This window comes from Anomaloglossus baeobatrachus, chromosome 3, assembly GCF_048569485.1.
Source record: "Anomaloglossus baeobatrachus isolate aAnoBae1 chromosome 3, aAnoBae1.hap1, whole genome shotgun sequence".
Taxonomy (NCBI): Eukaryota; Metazoa; Chordata; class Amphibia; order Anura; family Aromobatidae; genus Anomaloglossus; species Anomaloglossus baeobatrachus.
In genome coordinates, this window is record NC_134355.1 from 427,414,788 (window position 1) to 427,436,274 (window position 21,487).

The window sequence follows — 21,487 nt, forward strand, 5'->3', positions numbered from 1 at the left end:
CCTCTTCAGGAACGAGGTCGCGGTTTTTACTCCAATTTGTTTGTGGTGCCAAAGAAGGACGGGTCGTTCCGTCCCGTCCTGGATCTAAAGCTGCTCAACAAACACGTGAAAACCAGGCGGTTCCGGATGGAATCCCTCCGCTCCGTCATCGCCTCAATGTCTCAAGGAGATTTCCTAGCATCAATAGACATCAAGGATGCTTATCTCCACGTGCCGATTGCGCCAGAGCATCAGCGTTTTCTACGCTTCGTTGTAGGAAGCGAACACCTGCAGTTCGTAGCTCTACCTTTCGGGCTGGCGACAGCCCCTCGGGTCTTTACCAAGGTTATGGCAGCAGTAGTGGCAGTCCTGCACTCGCAAGGTCACTCTGTGATTCCGTATTTGGACGATCTACTTATCAAGGCACCCTCTCAAGAGGCATGCCAGCACAGCCTGAACGTGGCACTGAAGACTCTCCAGGGTTTCGGGTGGATTATCAACTTTTCAAAGTCAAATCTAACCCCGACCCAATCACTAACATATCTTGGCATGGAGTTTCATACTCTCTCAGCGATAGTGAAACTTCCACTGGACAAACAGTGTTCACTACAGACAGGGGTGCAATCTCTCCTTCAGGGCCAGTCGCACCCCTTGAGGCGCCTCATGCACTTCCTAGGGAAGATGGTAGCAGCAATGGAAGCAGTACCTTTCGCGCAGTTTCATCTGCGTCCACTTCAATGGGACATTCTCCGCCAATGGGACGGGAAGTCGACATCCCTCGACAGGGATGTCTCCCTCTCTCAGACAGCCAAGGACTCTCTCCGGTGGTGGCTTCTTCCCACCTCATTGTCGAAAGGAAAGTCGTTCCTACCCCCATCCTGGGCGGTGGTCACGACGGACGCGAGCCTGTCAGGGTGGGGAGCAGTGTTTCTCCACCACAGGGCTCACGGTACGTGGACTCGGAAAGAGTCCACCCTTCAAATCAATGTTCTGGAAATCAGAGCAGTCTATCTTGCCCTACAAGCCTTCCAGCAGTGGCTAGCAGGCAAGCAGATCCGAATTCAGTCGGACAACTCCACAGCGGTGGCATACATCAACCACCAAGGGGGAACACGCAGTCGGCAGGCCTTCCAGGAAGTCCGGCGGATTCTGACGTGGGTGGAAGACACGGCATCCACCATATCCGCAGTTCACATACCAGGCGTGGAAAACTGGGAAGCAGACTTTCTCAGTCGCCAGGGCATGGACGCAGGGGAATGGTCCCTTCACCCGGACGTGTTTCAGGAGATCTGTCGCCGCTGGGGGATGCCGGACGTCGACCTGATGGCGTCACGGCACAACAACAAGGTCCCGGTTTTCATGGCGCGATCCCACGATTACCGAGCTCTGGCGGCAGACGCCCTAGTTCAGGATTGGTCGCAGTTCAGGCTACCTTATGTGTTCCCACCTCTGGCGTTGTTGCCCAGGGTGCTGCGCAAGATCAGGGCCGACTGCCGCCGCGCCATCCTCGTCGCTCCAGACTGGCCAAGGAGGTCGTGGTACCCGGATCTGTGGCACCTCACGGTAGGCCAACCGTGGGCTCTGCCAGACCGTCCAGACTTGCTGTCTCAAGGGCCGTTTTTCCATCTGAATTCTGCGGCCCTGAACCTGACTGTGTGGCCATTGAGTCCTGGATCCTAGCGGCCTCAGGTTTATCTCATGAAGTGGTTGCCACCATGAGACAGGCTAGGGAACCATCCTCCGCCAAGATCTACCACAGGACGTGGAAGATATTCTTATCTTGGTGCTCTGCTCAGGGAGTTTCTCCCTGGCCATTTGCATTGCCTATTTTTCTTTCCTTCCTGCAGTCTGGGTTGGAAAAAGGTTTGTCGCTCGGCTCCCTTAAAGGTCAAGTCTCCGCGCTATCCGTATTTTTTCAGAAGCGCCTAGCGCGACTTCCTCAGGTACGCACGTTCCTGCAAGGGGTTTGTCATATCGTCCCCCCTTACAAGCGGCCGTTGGAGCCCTGGGATCTGAACAAGGTCCTAATTGCTCTCCAGAAGCCGCCTTTCGAGCCTTTGAAGGATGTTTCCCTTTCTCGTCTTTCACAGAAAGTGGCCTTTCTAGTGGCGGTCACGTCTCTTCGGAGAGTGTCCGAGCTGGCGGCGTTATCATGCAGATCTCCCTTCCTAGTATTTCACCAGGACAAGGTAGTTCTGCGTCCAATTCCAGAATTTCTTCCTAAGGTGGTATCCTCCTTTCATCTCAACCAGGATATCACTTTACCGTCTTTGTGTCCGCATCCAGTTCACCAATTTGAAAAAGGTTTGCATTTATTGGATCTGGTGAGAGCACTCAGGATCTACATTTCCCGCACGGTGCCCCTGCGCCGCTCGGATGCACTCTTTATCCTTGTCGCTGGTCAGCGTAAGGGGTCGCAAGCTTCCAAATCCACCCTGGCGCGGTGGATCAAGGAACCAATTCTTCACACCTACCGTTTTGCTGGGCTTCCGATTCCATCAGGACTGAAGGCCCATTCTACCAGAGCCGTGGGTGCGTCCTGGGCATTACGGCACCAGGCTACGGCTCAGCAGGTGTGCCAGGCGGCTACCTGGTCGAGTCTGCACACTTTTACCAAGCATTATCAGGTGCATACCTACGCTTCGGCGGATGCCAGCCTAGGTAGACAAGTCCTTCAGGCGGCGGTGGCCCACCTGTAGGAAAGGGCTGTTTGACGGCCCTATCACGAGGTATTCTTTTACCCACCCAGGGACTGCTTTTGGACGTCCCAATTGTCTGGGTCTCCCAATTAGGAGCGACAAAGAAGAAGGGAATTTTGTTTACTTACCGTAAATTCCTTTTCTTCTAGCTCCAATTGGGAGACCCAGCACCCGCCCTGTTTTCTTAGGGATTTTGTTTTTTCGGGTGCACATGTTGTTCATGTTGAAGAGTTCAGTTCTCCGATGTTGTTCCTCGGATTGAATTTGTCTTTAAAACAGTTATTGGCTTTCCTCCTTCTTGCTTTTGCACTAAAACTGAGGAGCCCGTGATCCCACGGGGGGGTGTATAGCCAGAAGGGGAGGGGCCTTACACTTTTTAGTGTAATACTTTGTGTGGCCTCCGGAGGCAGTAGCTATACACCCAATTGTCTGGGTCTCCCAATTGGAGCTAGAAGAAAAGGAATTTACGGTAAGTAAACAAAATTCCCTTCTTTTGTGTACTCACCGTAAAATCTCTTTCTCTGAGTCTTCATTGGGGGACACAGGACCATGGTTGTATGCTGCTGTGACTAGGAGGCTGACACTAAGTAGACATATAAAAAAAGTTAGCTCCTCCCTAGCAGTGTACAACCTGAGCCGGAGGCGGATCTATGCCAGTTTAGTGTACAAGCAGTAGTAGGAGAAACCTGAACAACCATAACTAAATCAAGGTAATAACAAGAAACACACAGTATCTTATTTAAACCTATACTGTATATAAATCTATCTATATATATATATAATAACATAACTAAGCTGGGTACAGAAGAACGTGGTTCCATAAAGAAGCAGTAACATCCGGCAACTAAGAGCAACCCCATATCCAAACAGGGTGGGTGCTGTGTCCCCCAATGAAGACTCAGAGAAAGAGATTTTACGGTGAGTACACAAAAATCCTTCTTTCTCTATCGCTTTCATTGGGGGACACAGGACCATGGGATGTCCAAAAGCAGTCCCTGGGTGGGTACACGAGTAATCATACAGATTCAAAACATATCGAAAAACTCTGTAAGAATGCTCGGTGCAAAAGTATACCGGCTTATCATAGGTGTGCGACAGCCGCTTGCTGTATCCTGGAAACCCTGGACAAGGTATGAAAAGCTTGACTACACGGCGGCTCTGTAGACTTGCTTGGCTGACGCCTGGCGTCTGATTGTCCTAGACGCCCCAATTGCACAGGTGGAAAGGCTTTTACACCCCTCAGAGAAAAATTGACTCTGCATCTTGGACGGCCTATTCGCCCTGGCCTACAGGATTAGAGGGGCGCGGATCTCGAAACGTAGCTCCTCCGAGCTCGCACTACATCCGGTGTAAGCCGTGACCTCTCCAAGAATCGAATGGAGGCTGGACCGAAGGATGGAGCCACCATCACCTCATTCAGATACTACATCCGGTAGAAAAAAAAACTGAGACTGGTGCCGAACAATCTCGTCTTGGTGAAAAAAATAAGAAAAAGTGACCCGCATGAGAGGGCTTACAGAGCAGACCTTCCTCTGATTGAAGTGACTGCCCTCAACAAAGCCACCTTCCCGGATAGGCGTGAGATTGAGGATCGAACGGGGGCTAATTGAAGAGACCCTAGAGCCAGCTGGAGGTCCCATGGCTCTAGCGGGGAACGATCTAGCGGTGCCAGATGGACGACTCCTTGGATGAACGTCCTGATTTGCGGCCGAGATGCAAGAATTCTCTGGAAAAGACAGATGGAGCCGACACCTGCCCTTCGAAGGTTGCTGGCGAGAGACCCACCTGTAATTGCTGGCGAGAGACCCACCTGTAAGCCTGACTGTCGGAAGGCCACTAACACTGGGAGTGACAGATCCAGTGGAGATGAGTTGACGTTGACCTCACACTCTTGAGAAGAGGCCTTTCCGGTGCGGTAGTAGATGTTTGAAGACGGAGGCTTCTGAGTTCTGACCCTGGTCTGTAACACCTGTGGGAAAGAGCCTGCCTGGGCTTGTAGCCCTGGTTCCACAGCCATGCGGTCAAATTGAGAACCCCTGAACATTGACGGAAAAAGAGGACTTTTGCGACGGGAAGTGCCGACGAACTGGAAGCCACCAAGGGGTGTCTGATGAGCTGCGTGAGCTCTGCGAACAACGCTTGCCTGGGACAATCCATGGCAATGAGAGTCACTGGGATGCCCTCTGCTTTGAGTTTCTTGAGGACTCTTGTGACTTGATTGTTGAATCGAGAAGCCATCAGGTCCACATTCGGAATATCTCATCTGAGGCCGATCCATTCGAGAGCCTCTCTGTTGAGGGATCCTTCGCCTGCCGCCAGACCTTGCTAATATAGTCTGCTGCCCAATTCTCCACGGCGGGGAAAATGATTGCGGACAAAAATCTGGAGTGGAGAGGCTATGCCCACCGTAAGATCTTATTCACCTATGTCATCGCCAAGACGCTCCTTGTTCCGCCCAGGTGATGTCCGACTGGATTCTGAATGGCGATTCTTGTATGAAGGACTGAAAAAAATCTGTAGGGCTCGGAGAAAAAACTCTGATCCCTAAAAAAAAATTGATAGGCAGACAGCTCTCCTGGGAGGACCACCGACCGTGAGCCGTGTGTTTTTGGAACACCGCCCTCCAGTCAGAAAAACTGATATCGGTGATGTCTGCCTGCCAGTGTACTGGTATGAAAGACATTCCACTGGACCGATGAAGGCCGCTGGTCCACCATAAAAGTGGGCGGCGGGTTCCCGGAGTCAATTGTATCTTGCGATTCAAGGTGAATAGAGAATTGTCCCATCTGTTCGGCCCAGTCAGCTGAAGGAGACGAAGGTGGAAGCGGCAAACGGAACCGCCTCTATCGCCGCCACCATCCGACTGGGGACTCTGCGGCTTGGAGTGACGGAGGATCTGGAGGTCTCTTTGGAGGGATACGCGTCCTTGGATGGTATCGAACTCCATGCCTAGACAGGTAATCCTGCTGGCCGGGGTCAGAGAGGGCTCTCTTACGAATGATGAGCTAGCCGAGTCGGGACAGGATATCGTTGGTGACCTGAACACTTGGGAGACAGTTGTCAAAAAGAAGAACCCCCGATCAACAAGGCGTCCAGGTACGGAATCACGAAACATGATCGTCTGCTATTGCGAGACGCAGGAACATCTGTGCTGTTGGCAAATTAGGTGCGACCTGTATGTCCGACGATAGACTTGCTGAAAACTCTGTTATGTACCCTGAGACCAGCATCTCTCCGACCCAGGAGTCCATGATCCAAGTCCGCCATACGTGATTGAGATGAGACAGGGGCCCCCCCTTCACCTGGTCTGCGCCCGCGCGCAACGACCAAGAGTCATCTAGCGGGGTAGCGCTGTGATCCGGACGTCGACTGTGATGTCTGGCGTGGCTGAGAAACGCCAGAAAGGGCTTTATTTTGAAGGAGAGAAACTTCCTGTTCCTCAACGGGGGCCTGGTTTTCTTGTGTGTGGAATAGAAGCTCCTGTGATCTCGTCGATAATCTGATCAAGCCAGTCCCCAAACAGACGACCTTCTGTAAAGGGGAGGGCTGTAAGTGATATCCTAGAAGCCGCGTCCGCATCCCAGGCTCTGAGCCAGATCGCCCGATAGATGGCCCCCGTGCTGCTAGCCGCCTGCACTGCGCAGTAGGCTGTGAAAGAGATGCGATGAGTATGTACTCACCCGCCAGAGCGATCTGTGTAGCCATGTTGAGAACTCCGGATTGCTCGATCCCGTGCGAAGATCGTTGTGGAGGTTAGCGGCCCGGGACATCCTGGGGTGTTTTGATCCGTGCCGTCTCGGAGCGATGCCCTGTGCAGGAGAGATAGTATTGGAAGATGACAGATGGAAAAAAACAGGAGGGCGACCATAGGTGAGCCTGCCCATTTCTTCCTGAGAGCCTCAGGGAAGGAGAAAAGTAAATCAAACGACTTACCATTGTTGGATATCTTGATCGGTTGTCGTCTGTGCTTGTATAGAATTTCAGCAAATTCTGAATGGCCACCGAATTGCCTGTGTGCCCGCTTAACCTGTTTGAATGGGACATGCAAACACTGGGTAGCCACAGAGTCCGTCTGTAGCTTTGCCGTACGACTTACCGCTTTGACCGGACTATCCACCCTACCTCTGACATCGACCCTGTGATCTGGAATCAGCATCGGGGCTGCATCCGACTCTTCTCCTGATAAAAGGGGTCGGCCGGTCTCGGAGACGAGGAGAGATCTCCGGGAGGACTTGAGAGGAGGCCGAACAGGTCCCCTTCTACGCTCCGGCAGTGGGGTCTGGATCAGACCGACTGTTGTCCAGAGCCAGCTGGACCGGGGGGGGCATGGCCGGGCGTAGGGAGCGACTGCAACGCCTGCGCGATGGTCCTAGACGCCCTTGAGCGAGAGTCCACAGACTGGGATAGAGGGTCTACCCCTCCGGATAAGGGAGCGCAGCGGAGCTCGGGTGCTGGCAGTAATATGGGGCGCAAGCCGAGCGGGGGGCGTAGCCTGGATTGGGAGGATTTTACCTAGCAGGCTGTGCATGCATAAAAAGCTATACGGTGCTTAGGAATAAACCACTAGTGACATTAGGGGGGAGACAGGAGAAAAGGGGAAAAAAAAAATTAAAGAGGTATAGTCTGTTCCTAAGCAGGAGCAGAACCCACCCAGGTCCTGTGTCCCACCCAGGTCAGCAGGGGACTCAGAGACTGCGGGGACAGTATTGCTGAAGGAAAAAACGCAGTCCTTCAATTATTTATTTATTTTTTTTAACAGTAGGGGAGGTCGGTCGAGGGACCGGGCAGGAACTGCAGGGGTCATGCTTGGGAAAGAAGCACACGCGCGCAAACGGTGAGGCGGAGGGCTGAGGCCTGAGGCATGCTGAAGCAGGGGGCTAGAGTAGTGGGTGGCCCCCGGGAGTGCAGCGCTGAGCGCAGAGAAGTCTTACCTGCGTTCTGCCGGCGTCGCTGTGCTCCTCGGCCCCATCCTGCCTGCCGTAGAGTTGCCTGGGGAGATGTGGTGACCACGATCCCCTGCCTGGGCCCAGTGAAAAGTGAACGCTGGGGAGGCCTGTTGATGCAGAGCGCTCCTGCGCTGCAGTTGTGATCCTCTCTCTGGGTCCTGTGTAGTAGGGGACGCTGGGAGGAATGGGGGCGTGCTGCAGGCTGAGCTGGCTGTCTCCGGGCAGAAGAAGAGGGGGGCGTAGCCGGAAAAACGCGCGCGCGCGCGCAAACAGGGGGGTGGCGCGCTCCGGCCCAAGGTAGGCCCCAAGCCGGGGACTAAATTAGTGAGCGGCGGCCGCCGGGAGCGCAGCGCTGCGAGCGGAGCAGATCTTACCTGCGTCCCTGCTCGTCGCTCAGATCCACGGGTCCCATCCTCGACTGCTGCAGCCCCCGGTGAGTGAATCCGCTTCTGGAAGGCATCAGTAAGGGGGCTGGGGAGCTGTGAGGGAGACAGCAGAGCGCTCCTGCGCTGCAGTGAAAAAACCTCTGCCTGGGCCCAGGGTACCAGGAAAGAACGCTGGGGGAGGCCTGGTGCTGTGAACGCTCCTGCGCTGCCGAGCCTGCGATTCTGACAGCAGATAATTCCTCGCCGGCTCCACCAGAAGCACCCCTTGGGACGGTACCATAGGGGTCGACGGGGAGTGTGTGCCCTTAAAAAATTAACAATGTCGGTCCCCAAGCAGCCCCTGGGGTGGTACCATGGGGCCGGAGGGGGATAGGGCCTGGGGTCGCCTCAAGCGACCCTGGGGACGGTACCCCGTAGAGAAGAGAAGGCGAGGGTTCTCTCTGATGCTGGCCCGCAGAAGAGACAAAAGCCTAGAAGAGATGAGAAGGCTGAGCGGCGCTGTATGGCATGAAAAAAAACGGAAAAAAGGAATAGCCTAGGCTGAGGTTGGCCCACAGAGATATGGGCCCACTTCAGCCTCCTACGACACTAAGCAAAAAACTGGCATAGATCCGCCTCCGGCTCAGGGTGTACACTGCTAGGGAGGAGCTAACTTTTTTTATGTCTACTTAGTGTCAGCCTCCTAGTCACATCAGCATACACCCATGGTCCTGTGTCCCCCAATGAAAGCGATAGAGAAATACGGTATATTTTTTAATTTGTCCATTTTCATGAGCTTTCGACCCATGTGTGTTTGCTGCCTATAGTCCTGATTTTATTATATGTGAACATAATGGTCACAATGGTCCATCTTCTCTTGATAAGCGGAGGTTCCTGATTTGAGAAATGATAGTGTAACTAGTATCTGCCATTCTGTGTCTTTTCTTCTTCTGCCTTTTCCGAATGACTTACTCAGTTGTGTGTTCTTTGCAGATGACACTTTTAGAGGGCAGCATAGCTGTCAATGGGTCCTTTGCCTATGTTGCTCAGCAGGCATGGATATTGAATGCTACACTAAGAGACAACATTCTGTTTGGAAAAGAATATGATGAGGAAAGGTATGTGGATTAGTAACGGGTTCAAAACTAAATTACAGCCCTTACCCATTTTGCCTCAGGAAAGCAAGCTGCCTAATAATTTTGCACACCTTGATAAAGGATTTCATTATCTTTGGGCCACACACCCCCATTACACAAATACTCATCCCGTGATATGCTTCATTTGATAAGTATTCATGTTTATACAGTTTGGAGTTGGAAGATCTTCATACAGATGATGAAATGATCAAAATACTCACTTGACTAATAGTTGTGCACACAGTTAAAGTTTTAGCACTTGTATCACAAAGCTGCATTGTTTTATTAATTACAGAATTATTTTGATCTTTATATCTTATATCTTTATATTTTACTTTATGTTTCTGTCTATAGGTATAACACTGTGTTAAGCGTTTGCTGTCTGAGACCAGATTTGGCAATTCTGCCCAATAGTGACTTGACAGAGGTGAGTTCTATAATGTACATTGCCATTTCCATTGCAAACCTAGTGTGTACCTTAACTGTTAGTTCACCATATGATATATTCCATGATTATAAATAATTCCTTTAAGATTCATCACTACTGTACTGCTTTAACAAGTGATAAAAGAGAGAAAGAATTGCCTGTTGAGTTTACTATTTAAATAATAACCCACTTGTATATACGCTATATACTCAAGTATAATCCGAGTTTTGCATCCTATTTTTTATGCTGAAAACGCCACCCTCTGCTTATACTCGAGTGAGGTTCCCGCAAAAAGTTATTTCTTTGTCGCTCCTAATTGGGAGACCCAGACAATTGGGTGTATAGCTACTGCCTCCAGAGGCCACACAAAGCATTACACTTAAAAGTGTAAGGCCCCTCCCCTTCTGCCTATACACCCCCCGTGGGATCACGGGTTCCTCAGTTTTCAAGCTTTGTGCGAAGGAGGTCAGACATCCACGCATAGCTCCACTGTTTTAGTCAGCAGCAGCTGCTGACTATGTCGGTTGGAAGAAAAGAGAGCCCATACTTGGGCCCCCAGCATGCTCCCTTCTCACCCCACTTTGTATCGGCGGTGTTTGTTAAGGTTGAGGTACCCATTGCGGGTACAGAGGCTGGAGCCCACATGCTGCATCCTTCCCCATCCCCCTTTGGGCTCTGGGTGAAGTGGGATTTACCGGTCTCCAGGCACAGAGACCGTGCTCCGTCCACAGCCCCTGGGGAATCTGCTGGATATGGAGCGGAGTATCGTCAGGGACAGGGCCCTGCTACGCCAAGGTACTCTGTGTCCCCGTACAGACCGCGCACACACTGCAGCATTGCTGGGTGTGTTAGTGCGCCGGGGACAATAGCGCTGCTGCGCTTGTGCCACACTTCCACAGCTTGCTAAGGGAGTTAGTGTGTGGGGAACTGCCGCGCCGGCCCCTGCTGACAGTTTTTACTGCGACGCGGCTGGGACTTGTGGTGCGCCGGGGACTTCCGCGCTGGCCGTGCAGATTTGTCGGCCGCGCTTTTTACTAGAGTCCCCGGCTTTTGCGGCCTAGTTCCGTTTCGTTCCCGCCCCCAGGCCTGCCAGTCAGGGGAAGGGCGGGACGCTATACAGAAAGTCAGCGCCGAGGGTTGGAATCTGCTTTACATACTCCAGCCCTCACATTGAGCACAGTGGGAAGCCAGTTTCCCGCACTTTGTCTGAGGCACGCCCACGGTCCGCCCCTCTTCACAGAACGCCGGCAGCCATTCCTGATGTGCAGGCTGAGCTGGAAAGGGGAGACAAGTTCTGGGACACCCAGGCACGGGATTCTGGCGACTACACACCCGCTTTTAGCGGGCGGTAAGCGGCACCCTCCGGTGCTGACCCCACTAGTGAAAGTGTTCATTTGTATTTTTATGCATGCATGCTAATACATTGCACTAAACGGTCGCTGGTGATTCTTGGCTATATACCCTCCTGGATTGCTCTGTGGAGAATACAGCATGTCGTCCGCAAAAAACAGGGGTGCCAAGGCACAGGCTTTTTATGCTGCTTGCACCGCTTGTGAGGCTGTTCCACTGACCCCCATTGTGTGCAGTGTTCGGTCCCTGTGCTCCCTGCTCGGCCAGGGCCTCTGCTGGAGGTGTCCCAGAGAGATCCACCTGTGAATACTGTCCAGGTGACGGGGACAGAGTTTGCAATTTTTGCGGATAGATTATCTGTGACTATGTCTCAGATTCTAGAAACTTTGCAGTCTAGACCAGTAACTCAGACCATGGGCACTGTTGATTCATTGCTCCCTGGCCCCCCTCAGTTGGAACAGCTCCGGGGGTGTCCCACGCATCCCAGGGTGATGGCTCTGACACGGACGACAGTCCCAGACAGCCTAAGAGAGCTCGCTATGAGCGGCCCTCTACATCATCTCACTGGTCAGGCTCTCAGCAGGAGGATTCTCTGTGTGATGAGCCGGAAATAGCTGATCAGGATTCTGATCCTGAGACCGCTCTCAATCTAGATACTCCTGATGGTGACGCCATAGTGAACAATCTTATCGCGTCCATCAATAAAATGTTGGATATTTCTCCCCCAGCTCCTCAAGTGGAGGAGTCAGCTTCACAGCAGGAGAAATTCCATTTCAGATTTCCCAAGCGTAAATTAAGTACTTTTCTGGACCATTCTGACTTTACACAGGCAGTCCAGAAACACCACGCTTATCCAGATAAGCGTTTCTCCAAACGGCTTAAGGATACACGTTATCCCTTTCCTCCTGACGTGGTCAAGAGCTGGACCCAGTGTCCCAAGGTGGATCCCCCTATCTCCAGGCTTGCGGCTAGATCCATAGTTGCAGTGGAGGATGGGGCTGCACTTAAAGATGCCACTGACAGACAGATGGAGCTCTGGTTGAAATCCATCTATGAGGCTATCGGCGCGTCGTTTGCTCCTGCATTCGCAGCCGTATGGGCACTCCAAGCTATTTCAGCTGGTCTTGCACAGATTGACACGGTCACACGTACATCTGTTCCGCAGGTGGCATCCTTAACCTCTCAAATGTCTGCATTTGCGTCTTACGCGATTAATGCTGTCCTGGACTCTACGAGCCGTACGGCAGTGGCATCTGCCAACTCCGTGGTTTTACGCAGAGCCTTGTGGTTAAGGGAATGGAAAGCAGATTCTGCTTCCAAAAAATGTTTAACCAGTTTGCCATTTTCGGGTGACCGGCTGTTTGGTGAGCGCTTGGATGAAATCATTAAATAGTCCAAGGGTAAGGATTCATCCTTACCTCAGCCCAGACAAAACTAACCCCAACAGAGGAGGGGACAGTCGGGGTTTCGGTCCTTTCGAGGTTCGGGCAGGTCCCAATTCTCCTCGTCCAAAAGGACTCAAAAGGATCAGAGGAGTTCAGATTCTTGGCGGGCTCAGTCACGCCCAAAAAAGACAGCCGGAAGACCCGCTACCAAGGCGGCTTCCTCATGACTTCCGGCCTCCTCCCTCCGCATCCTCGGTCGGTGGCAGGCTCTCCCGCTTTGGCGACATTTGGCTGCCACAGGTCCAAGACCGTTGGGTGCGAGACATTCTGTCTCACGGGTACAGGATAGAGTTCAGTTCTCGTCCTCCAACTCGATTCTTCAGAACGTCTCCGCCTCCCGACCGAGCCGATGCTCTCCTGCAGGCGGTGTGCACTCTAAAGGCGGAAGGAGTGGTGATCCCTGTTCCTCTTCAAGAGCAAGGTCACGGTTTTTACTCCAATTTGTTTGTGGTACCAAAAAAGGACGGGTCTTTCCGTCCCGTTCTGGACCTAAAACTTCTCAACAACCACGTGAGAACCAGACGGTTCCGGATGGAATCCCTCCGATCCGTCATCGCCGCAATGTCTCAAGGAGATTTCCTAGCATCGATAGACATCAAGGATGCTTATCTCCACGTACCGATTGCTCCAGAGCATCAGCGTTTTCTACGCTTCGTTATAGGAGACGAACACCTTCAGTTCGTAGCCCTGCCTTTTGGTCTGGCGACAGCCCCACGGGTCTTCACCAAAGTCATGGCAGCTGTAGTTGCAGTCCTACACTCTCAGGGACACTCCGTGATCCCTTACTTAGACGATCTGCTGGTCAAGGCGCCTTCTCAAGAGGCATGCCAACACAGCCTGAACGTGGCGCTGGAGACCCTCCAGGGTTTCGGGTGGATCATCAACTTTTCCAAGTCGAATCTAACCCCGACCCAGTCGATAACATATCTTGGCATGGAGTTTCATACTCTCTCAGCGGTAGTGAAGCTTCCGCTTGTCAAATAGCGTTCATTGCAGACAGGGGTGCAATCTCTCCTTCAAGGTCAGTCACACCCCTTGAGACGCCTCATGCACTTCCTAGGGAAGATGGTGGCAGCAATAGAGGCAGTCCCTTTCGCGCAGTTTCATCTGCGTCCACTACAATGGGACATTCTCCGCCAATGGGACGGGAGGTCGAAGTCCCTCGACAGCAACGTCTCTCTCTCTCAGGCGGCCAAGGATTCTCTTCGATGGTGGCTGCTTCCCACCTCATTGTCGAAAGGGAAATCCTTCCTACCCCCATCCTGGGCGGTAGTGACGACAGATGCGAGTCTGTCAGGGTGGGGAGCAGTCTTTCTCCACCACAGGGCTCAAGGTACGTGGACTCAGCAAGAGTCCACTCTTCAGATCAACGTTCTGGAGATCAGAGCAGTGTATCTTGCCCTACAAGCCTTCCAGCAGTGGCTGGAAGGCAAGCAGATCCGTATTCAGTCGGACAACTCCACAGCGGTGGCATACATCAACCACCAAGGAGGAACTCGCAGTCGGCAAGCCTTCCAGGAAGTCCGGCGGATTCTGACGTGGGTGGAAGCCACGGCCTCCACCATATCCGCAGTTCACATCCCAGGCGTGGACAACTGGGAAGCAGACTTCCTCAGTCGCCAGGGTATGGACGCAGGGGAATGGTCTCTTCACCCGGACGTGTTTCAAGAGATCTGTCGCCGCTGGGGGATGCCGGACGTCGACCTAATGGCGTCCCGGCACAACAACAAGGTCCCAGTTTTCATGGCACGGTCTCACGATCACCGAGCTCTGGCGGCAGACGCCTTAGTTCAAGATTGGTCGCAGTTCCGGCTTCCTTATGTGTTTCCACCTCTGGCTCTGTTGCCCAGAGTGCTGCGCAAGATCAGGTCCGACTGCCGCCGCGCCATCCTCGTCGCTCCAGACTGGCCAAGGAGGTCGTGGTACCCGGATCTGTGGCACCTCGCGGTAGGCCAACCGTGGGCACTACCAGACCGACCAGACTTGCTGTCTCAAGGGACGTTTTTCCATCAGAATTCTGCGGCCCTGAACCTGACTGTGTGGCCATTGAGTCCTGGATCCTAGCGGGTTCAGGATTGTCTCAAGAGGTCATTGCCACCATGAGACAGGCCAGAGAACCTACCTCCGCCAAGATATACCACAGGACGTGGAAAATATTCTTGTCTTGGTGCTCTGCTCAGGGAGTCTCTCCCTGGCCATTTAGTTTGCCTACTTTTCTTTCCTTCCTGCAATCCGGGTTGGAAAAAGGTTTGTCGCTCAGCTCCCTCAAGGGGCAAGTCTCAGCGCTATCTGTATTTTTTCAGAAGCGCCTAGCACGACTTCCTCAGGTACGCACGTTCCTGCAAGGGGTCTGTCATATCGTCCCTCCTTACAAGCGGCCGTTAGAGCCCTGGGATCGGAACAGGGTTCTAATTGTTCTTCAGAAGCCGCCTTTCGAGCCTATGAGGGATGTTTCCCTTTCTCGCCTTTCACAGAAAGTGGCCTTTCTAGTAGCGGTCACGTCTCTCCGGAGAGTGTCCGAGCTAGCAGCGCTGTCATGCAAATCTCCCTTCCTGGTGATTCACCAGGACAAGGTGGTTTTGCGCCCTATTCCGGAGTTTCTCCCTAAGGTGGTATCCCCGTTTCATCTTAATCAGGATATCTCCTTGCCTTCCTTGTGCCCTCATCCAGTTCATCAATGTGAAAAGGATTTGCATTTGTTGGATCTCGTGAGAGCGCTCAGGATCTACATTTCCCGCACGGCGCCCCTGCGCCGCTCGGATGCACTCTTTGTCCTTGTCGCTGGTCAGCGCAAAGGGTCGCAAGCTTCCAAAACCACCCTAGCTCGGTGGATCAAGGAACCAATTCTTGAAGCCTACCGTTCTGCTGGGCTTCCGGTTCCCTCAGGGCTGAAGGCCCATTCTACCAGAGCCGTGGGTGCGTCCTGGGCATTACGACACCAGGCTACGGCTCAGCAGGTGTGCCAGGCGGCTACCTGGTCGAGTCTGCACACTTTTACCAAACACTATCAAGTGCATACCTACGCTTCGGCGGACGCCAGCCTAGGTAGACAAGTCCTTCAGGCGGCGACGGCCCACCTGTAGGGTAGGGCTGTTTTTACGGTCCTATCACGAGGGGTTATTATACCCACCCAGGGACTGCTTTTGGACGTCCCAATTGTCTGGGTCTCCCAATTAGGAGCGACAAAGAAGAAGGGAATTTTGTTTACTTACCGTAAATTCCTTTTCTTCTAGCTCCAATTGGGAGACCCAGCACCCGCCCTGTTTGCTTAGGGATTTTTGTTTGTTCGGGTACACATGTTGTTCATGTTGAATGGTTTCGGTTCTCCGATGTTCCTTCGGATTGAATTTGTTCTTAAACCAGTTATTGGCTTTCCTCCTTCTTGCTTTGGCACTAAAACTGAGGAACCCGTGATCCCACGGGGGGTGTATAGGCAGAAGGGGAGGGGCCTTACACTTTTAAGTGTAATGCTTTGTGTGGCCTCCGGAGGCAGTAGCTATACACCCAATTGTCTGGGTCTCCCAATTGGAGCTAGAAGAAAAGGAATTTACGGTAAGTAAACAAAATTCCCTTCTTTCACCTGTATTCTGTTCCTGCAGTGTCCTCTTACCTGCTTCTTGCAGACCGCAGGCACATAGACCCCTTCATGATCACGTTCGGTGCATGGTGCCGACGCTGGAGTCTACCCTCATCACTTTACTTGTTGATTGCAGTGGCGGCACAGCACGAGATCATTGAGGGGTTTATGTGCCTGCGGTTCGCAAGAAGCAGGTCACCGCAGGAATGGAGGACAGTTGAGAATAATTTTTTTTGTGTGTATGTGAACAATGGCATAATAGGGGACAAAAAAGGGACCGTAATGAGGACTTTACTAAATACTGGGCACATTAGTACACAGCACAAGATTGGGCACATTGCTACAGTATGGGGACAAGGATGGACACATTACATTTCTTTATCGTTCCTTTGGGAGACCCAGACCATGGGTGTTTATCTTCTGCCTCCGGAGGACACACAAAGTACTACACTTAAAAGTGTAGCTCCTCCCTCTGAGCTTATACACCCCCTGGTAGCCAGTCCTAGCCAGTTTATTGCTTTGTGTAAGGAGGCATACATCCACACATGCATTCTCATCTGATTTGTTTGACTTTTGGAAAGAGTTTGAAGAAAAGCGGGTCCATGTCTGGACTCCCGGCATGTCCCTTCTCACCCCACTGTGTCGGCGGTGTTGTTAAGGTTGATTTACAAGGCTGTAGCCTTACATGCCGCGCTCCTTCACCATCCCTTCTGGGCTCTGGCTTGAAGTGGGAGCCAGCACGGTCTCCATGCCTGGCAGGAGTCCGGTCTCCATCCACAGCCCCTTGAGGGTTCTGCTGGATCGGAGCACTCATCCCCAGGGACATGGCCCTGCGTCTCAGCAGCTAAGTACCTGAGACATTTATGTTGGGGTTCCCGGTTCTTTATTGTAAGGGGAGAGTATGCTGTATGTGATTGTTTTAACTTTTCCGGCGGGTTCTCTAGCTTTTGCCTGAGAACCAAGCCGATGGTGCCTGCTTGTCGGCCTCGCCGCTTAAATTTAGGCTCCGGCTTCGCCGGAGGCCTAGTTTCATTTTCCTGCCCTCGCATGTCACTCATGCAGAGGGACAGGTTCGTCTCCTCCCGGTGGCCGTTCTACACAGGGGAGGGACACTCCCCACTGCTGGGGCGTCCCTCCTTCCCTGCAGGTCTCTATAGCCCTCCAGTTCCCGCTCTTTTATAGGAACGCCCCCTAGTTTCTCAGGCAGAGTTCACTCTGCTCTGGGACATCCTGCATTCTGCATCTGTGCTGAGGTGCTGCGCTCAGCGGTCTGGTAAGCCACAGCCGGTCTCCGGTTGTGGACCTCTGTATATTCTCCCTGGGGTTCATTCTCTGCAAAGCCCCCACTCCAGCAGCATGTCTCACACAAGGAGCAAGGCTCCAAAGCTTTATTCTGCATGCACTGCATGTAAGCTCCTGCTGCCTGAGCCGAGCACCTGTCCACATTGTGATGTCTGCTCTAACTTGGCGGTGCCACAGCCTGGAGTCTCACCCCCAGTGGTCTCTCAGGCTGCTGCTGCACCTGTGACTGAACCCCCGGCCTGGGTAGAGTCCTTTTCTAGGTCCATATCCCAGTCATTTGCTGAGTCCATGGGACTTTTGTCCAGGACTTTGATGAATATGCATCAGCCTCCCTCACAGGGTGCCTCTAATACTCTTGACAGAGGACTCCTATCCTCTGACCTCCGTCCATCGGAGCTCACGGAGGATTCATCTTCTGATCCCAGACCCCGTCCTTCTAAGAGAAGGCGCAGGGTTTCCTCCCCCTCCCCATCCCACGGCTCTGTCTCAAGAGCTGACTCTCAAGATGAGGAGGATGCCCTCACTGGGGGCTCGGAGGCTATGTATCCCATCGATTTCTCTGAGGGTGACTCAGATCTTAGTGATTTGATTGCTTCTATTCGGATCTCAATCCGCCAGTGTCAGAGGAGCAACTCTCTTTGGCAGAAAAACATCAGTTTACCTCGCCTAAGAGAGTGAAGAGTGTGTTCTTTAACCACTCCAGTTTTCAGACCGCTGTGACCAAGCCCAGGGCCTGCCCTGACAAACGCTTTCCAAAGCGTGGTTCTGATGACCGGTTTCCATTTCCACCTGAGGTGGTCAAGGAGTGGTCTCACTCCCTAAAGGTAGACCCTCCGGTGTCTAGGCTATCAGCCCGGACCGTTGTGTCGGTGGCTGACGGCACCTCACTTAAGGATTCCACTGACCGTCAGATTGACCTTCTGGCCAAATCTGTGTATGAAGCTGCGGGGGCCGCGTTTTCCCCAACTTTTGCAGCAGTGTGGGCTCTCAAAGCCATCTCTGCTTCTCTAGAGGAGATGCATTCCCTCACCAAGGAATCTATGCCTGAGATGGTTACCTTAACTGCTCAGGCTTCAGCTTTTTCATCTTATGCCATGTCTGCCATGCTAGAGGCTGCTCACCACACTGCGGTGGCTTCAGCCAATTCTCTTGTTATCCGCAGGATTTTGTGGCTTCGAGAGTGGAAGGCAAATGCTTCTTCCAAGAAGTTTCTTGCTGGGCTCCCTTTTGCTGGTTCACGGCTGTTTGGTGAACAGCTGGATGAAATCATTAAAGAAGCTACTGGCGGGAAGAGTACTTCCATGCCACAAACCAAGACTAGGAAACCCGCCCAGGGTAGGAATCAATCGAGGTTTCGTTCCTTTCGTTCCTCCAACTGGTCATCCTCTAAGCCTTCCGCCTCGTCTGCTAACTCAGCCAAGGATCAGAAATCCAACTTGCGCCCAAAAGCGCGTCCGCAGAAGACCGCAGGAGGTTCTGCCACTAAGGCAGCTTTCTCATGACTCTCGGCCCGCTCCAGCCACGTCCTTAGTCGGTGGCAGGCTCTCCCACTTTGGCGACGTTTGGTTAAAGCAAGTCTCCGATCAGTGGGTGAGAGACATCATATCTTACGCTACAGGATAGAATTCTCTTCCAGCCCTCCAAACAGATTTTTTCTCTCAACTCTCCCCTGCTCCAAGGCCGCCGCCTTCTCACAGGCCGTGGCATCCTTGCAGGCAAACGGAGTGATTGTCCCAGTTCCCGCTCAGGAACGGTTCAGAGGTTTTTACTCGAATCTCTTCCTAGTTCCAAAAAAGGACGGTACCTTCCGGCCCATCCTGGATCTCAAGCTTCTCAACAAGCATGTCCGGGTGCGGCATTTTCGCATGGAGTCTCTGCGATCAGTCATTGCCTCTATGACCCAAGGGGAGTTCCTGGCGTCCATCGACATCAGAGATGCCTATCTACATGTGCCAATCGCAGTGTCACATCAGCGTTGGTTACGTTTTGCGATAGGAGAGGATCATTTCCAATTCGTGGCTCTCCCCTTCGGGTTAGCCACGCCACTCGGGTATTCACCAAGGTCATGGCGGCAGTGATTGCGGTCCTGCACCTCCAGGGGTTAGCAGTGCTTCCTTATCTGGACGACCTTCTGGTCAAGGGTACATCCAGCGCAGACTGTCAGCGGAGTGTTTCGCTCACACTCGCCACCCTAGCCCAATTCGGGTGGATTGTCAATCTTCCCAAATCCCCTCTGACTCCGACCCAGAGTCTCACGTACCTAGGGATGCAGTTCGAGACTTTGCCGGCACTTGTGAAGTTGCCCTTAATCAAACAGCAGTCTCTCCGGCTAGCGGTGCGCTCTCTCCTGAGGCCCTGCCGTTATTCCCTCAGGCGCCTGATGTAGGTGCTGGGTCAAATGGTGGCCTCCATTGAGGCGGTTCCCTTTGCCCAGTTCCATCTGCGTGCTCTGCAGCTGGACATTCTCCGCTGTTGGGACAAGCGGCCTTCCTCCTTACAGAGGTTAGTGGCTCTGTTGCCACGGACCAGGAGCTCTCTTCAGTGGTGGCTTCGACCCCTCTCCCTGTCCCAAGGGCGCTCCTTCCTGACTCCGTCCTGGGTGATTCTCACCACGGATGCCAGCCTATCCAGCTGGGGAGCGGTACATCTCCACCACAGAGCACAGGGCACTTGGACTCCGTCCGAGTCAGCCCTTTCAATCAATGTGCTGGAAACCAGAGCTGTGCTTCTAGCTCTCCTAGCCTTTCACCACCTGTTGGCGGGCAGGCACATTCGAGTCCAGTCAGACAACGCGACAGCGGTTGCCTACATCAATCACCAAGGCGGGACACGCAGCCGCCTGGCAATGTTGGAGGTCCAACGCATTCTTCAATGGGCGGAGGACTCCAAGTCCACCATATCCGCAGTCCACATCCCTGGCGTAGAAAACTGGGAGGCAGATTATCTCAGCCGTCAATCCGTGGACGGTGGCGAGTGGTCCCTGCACCCGGCAGTGTTTCAGTCAATCTGCCGCAAGTGGGGCACTCCGGACGTGGACCTAATGGCATCCTGTCACAACAACAAGGTTCCGGTTTACGTGGCTCGCTCCCACGATCCTCAGGCCTTCGCCGCGGACGCTCTGGTTCAAGACTGGTCCCAGTTTCGTCTGTCCTACGTGTTTCCCCCTCTAGCTCTCTTGCCCAGAGTCCTGCGCAAGATCAGAATGGAGGGCCGTCGAGTCATCCTCATTGCACCGGACTGGCCCAGGCGAGCTTGGTATCCGGACCTGCTCCAACTGTCCGCGGAGATGCCGTGGCATCTTCCGGACCGTCCAGACCTTCTCTCGCAAGGTCCGTTTTTCCGCCCGAATTCTGCGGCACTCAAATTGACGGCGTGGCTCCTGAGTCCTGGATTTTGACGGCTTCTGGTATTCCTCCTGAAGTCATCTCCACTATGACTCAGGCCCGTAAGTCTTCCTCCGTCAAGATCTATCACAGGACTTGGAAAATTTTCCTGTCCTGGTGTCGCTCTTCCGGCCATTCTCCTTGGCCATTCTCGTTGCCGACCCTTCTGTCTTTTTTACAGTCCGGTCTGCAGCTAGGACTGTCCCTCAACTCTCTCAAGGGACAAGTCTCAGCTCTATCAGTGCTGTTCCAGCGGCATCTCGCCCGGCTGGCTCAGGTCCGCACCTTCATGCAAGGTGCGTCTCACATCATTCTGCCTTATCGGCGGCCCTTGGATCCCTGGGACCTTAACTTGGTCCTCACGGTATTGCAGAAACCCCCTTTCGAGCCCCTTAGGGAGGTTTCTTTGTATCGTCTTTCTCAAAAGGTGGCCTTTCTAGTTGCCATAACTTCTCTCAGGAGAGTCTCTGATTTGACTGCGCTCTCCTCGGAGTCACCTTTTTTGGTTTTTCACCAAAACAAGGTAGTTCTCCGTCCGCCCCCGGACTTTCTTCCTAAGGTGGTCTCTCCCTTCCACCTTAACTAGGATATTTCCTTGCCTTCCTTCTGTCCGGCCCCTGTTCATCGCTTTGAGAAAGCACTGCATACTCTAGATCTGGTGCGTGCTCTCCGGATTTATGTGTCTCGCACCGCTGCGCTTAGGCAGTGCACCTCTCTTTTTGTGCTAACCACAGGGCGGCGCAAGGGTCTCTCTGCTTCTAAGCCGACCTTGGCCCGTTGGATTAGATCGACCATTTCGGACGCCTACCAGAGTACTCAGGTGCCTCCCCCGCCGGGGATCAAAGCACACTCGACCAGAGCTGTCGGTGCCTCTTGGG

The 21,487-nt window shown here is 53.1% G+C and overlaps 1 protein-coding gene across 1 annotated transcript in view; it reads left to right on the plus strand.

Moving 5' to 3' along the window:
• The window catches only part of ABCC5 (ATP binding cassette subfamily C member 5), a 209,198-nt gene that overhangs the window by 103,067 nt on the left and 84,644 nt on the right, over positions 1-21,487 (plus strand). The window contains exons 13-14 of the mRNA XM_075340366.1: positions 8,983-9,107; positions 9,480-9,552. Coding sequence (XP_075196481.1) covers positions 8,983-9,107; positions 9,480-9,552 — 198 coding nt within the window. The remainder of the gene's footprint in view (positions 1-8,982; positions 9,108-9,479; positions 9,553-21,487) is intronic.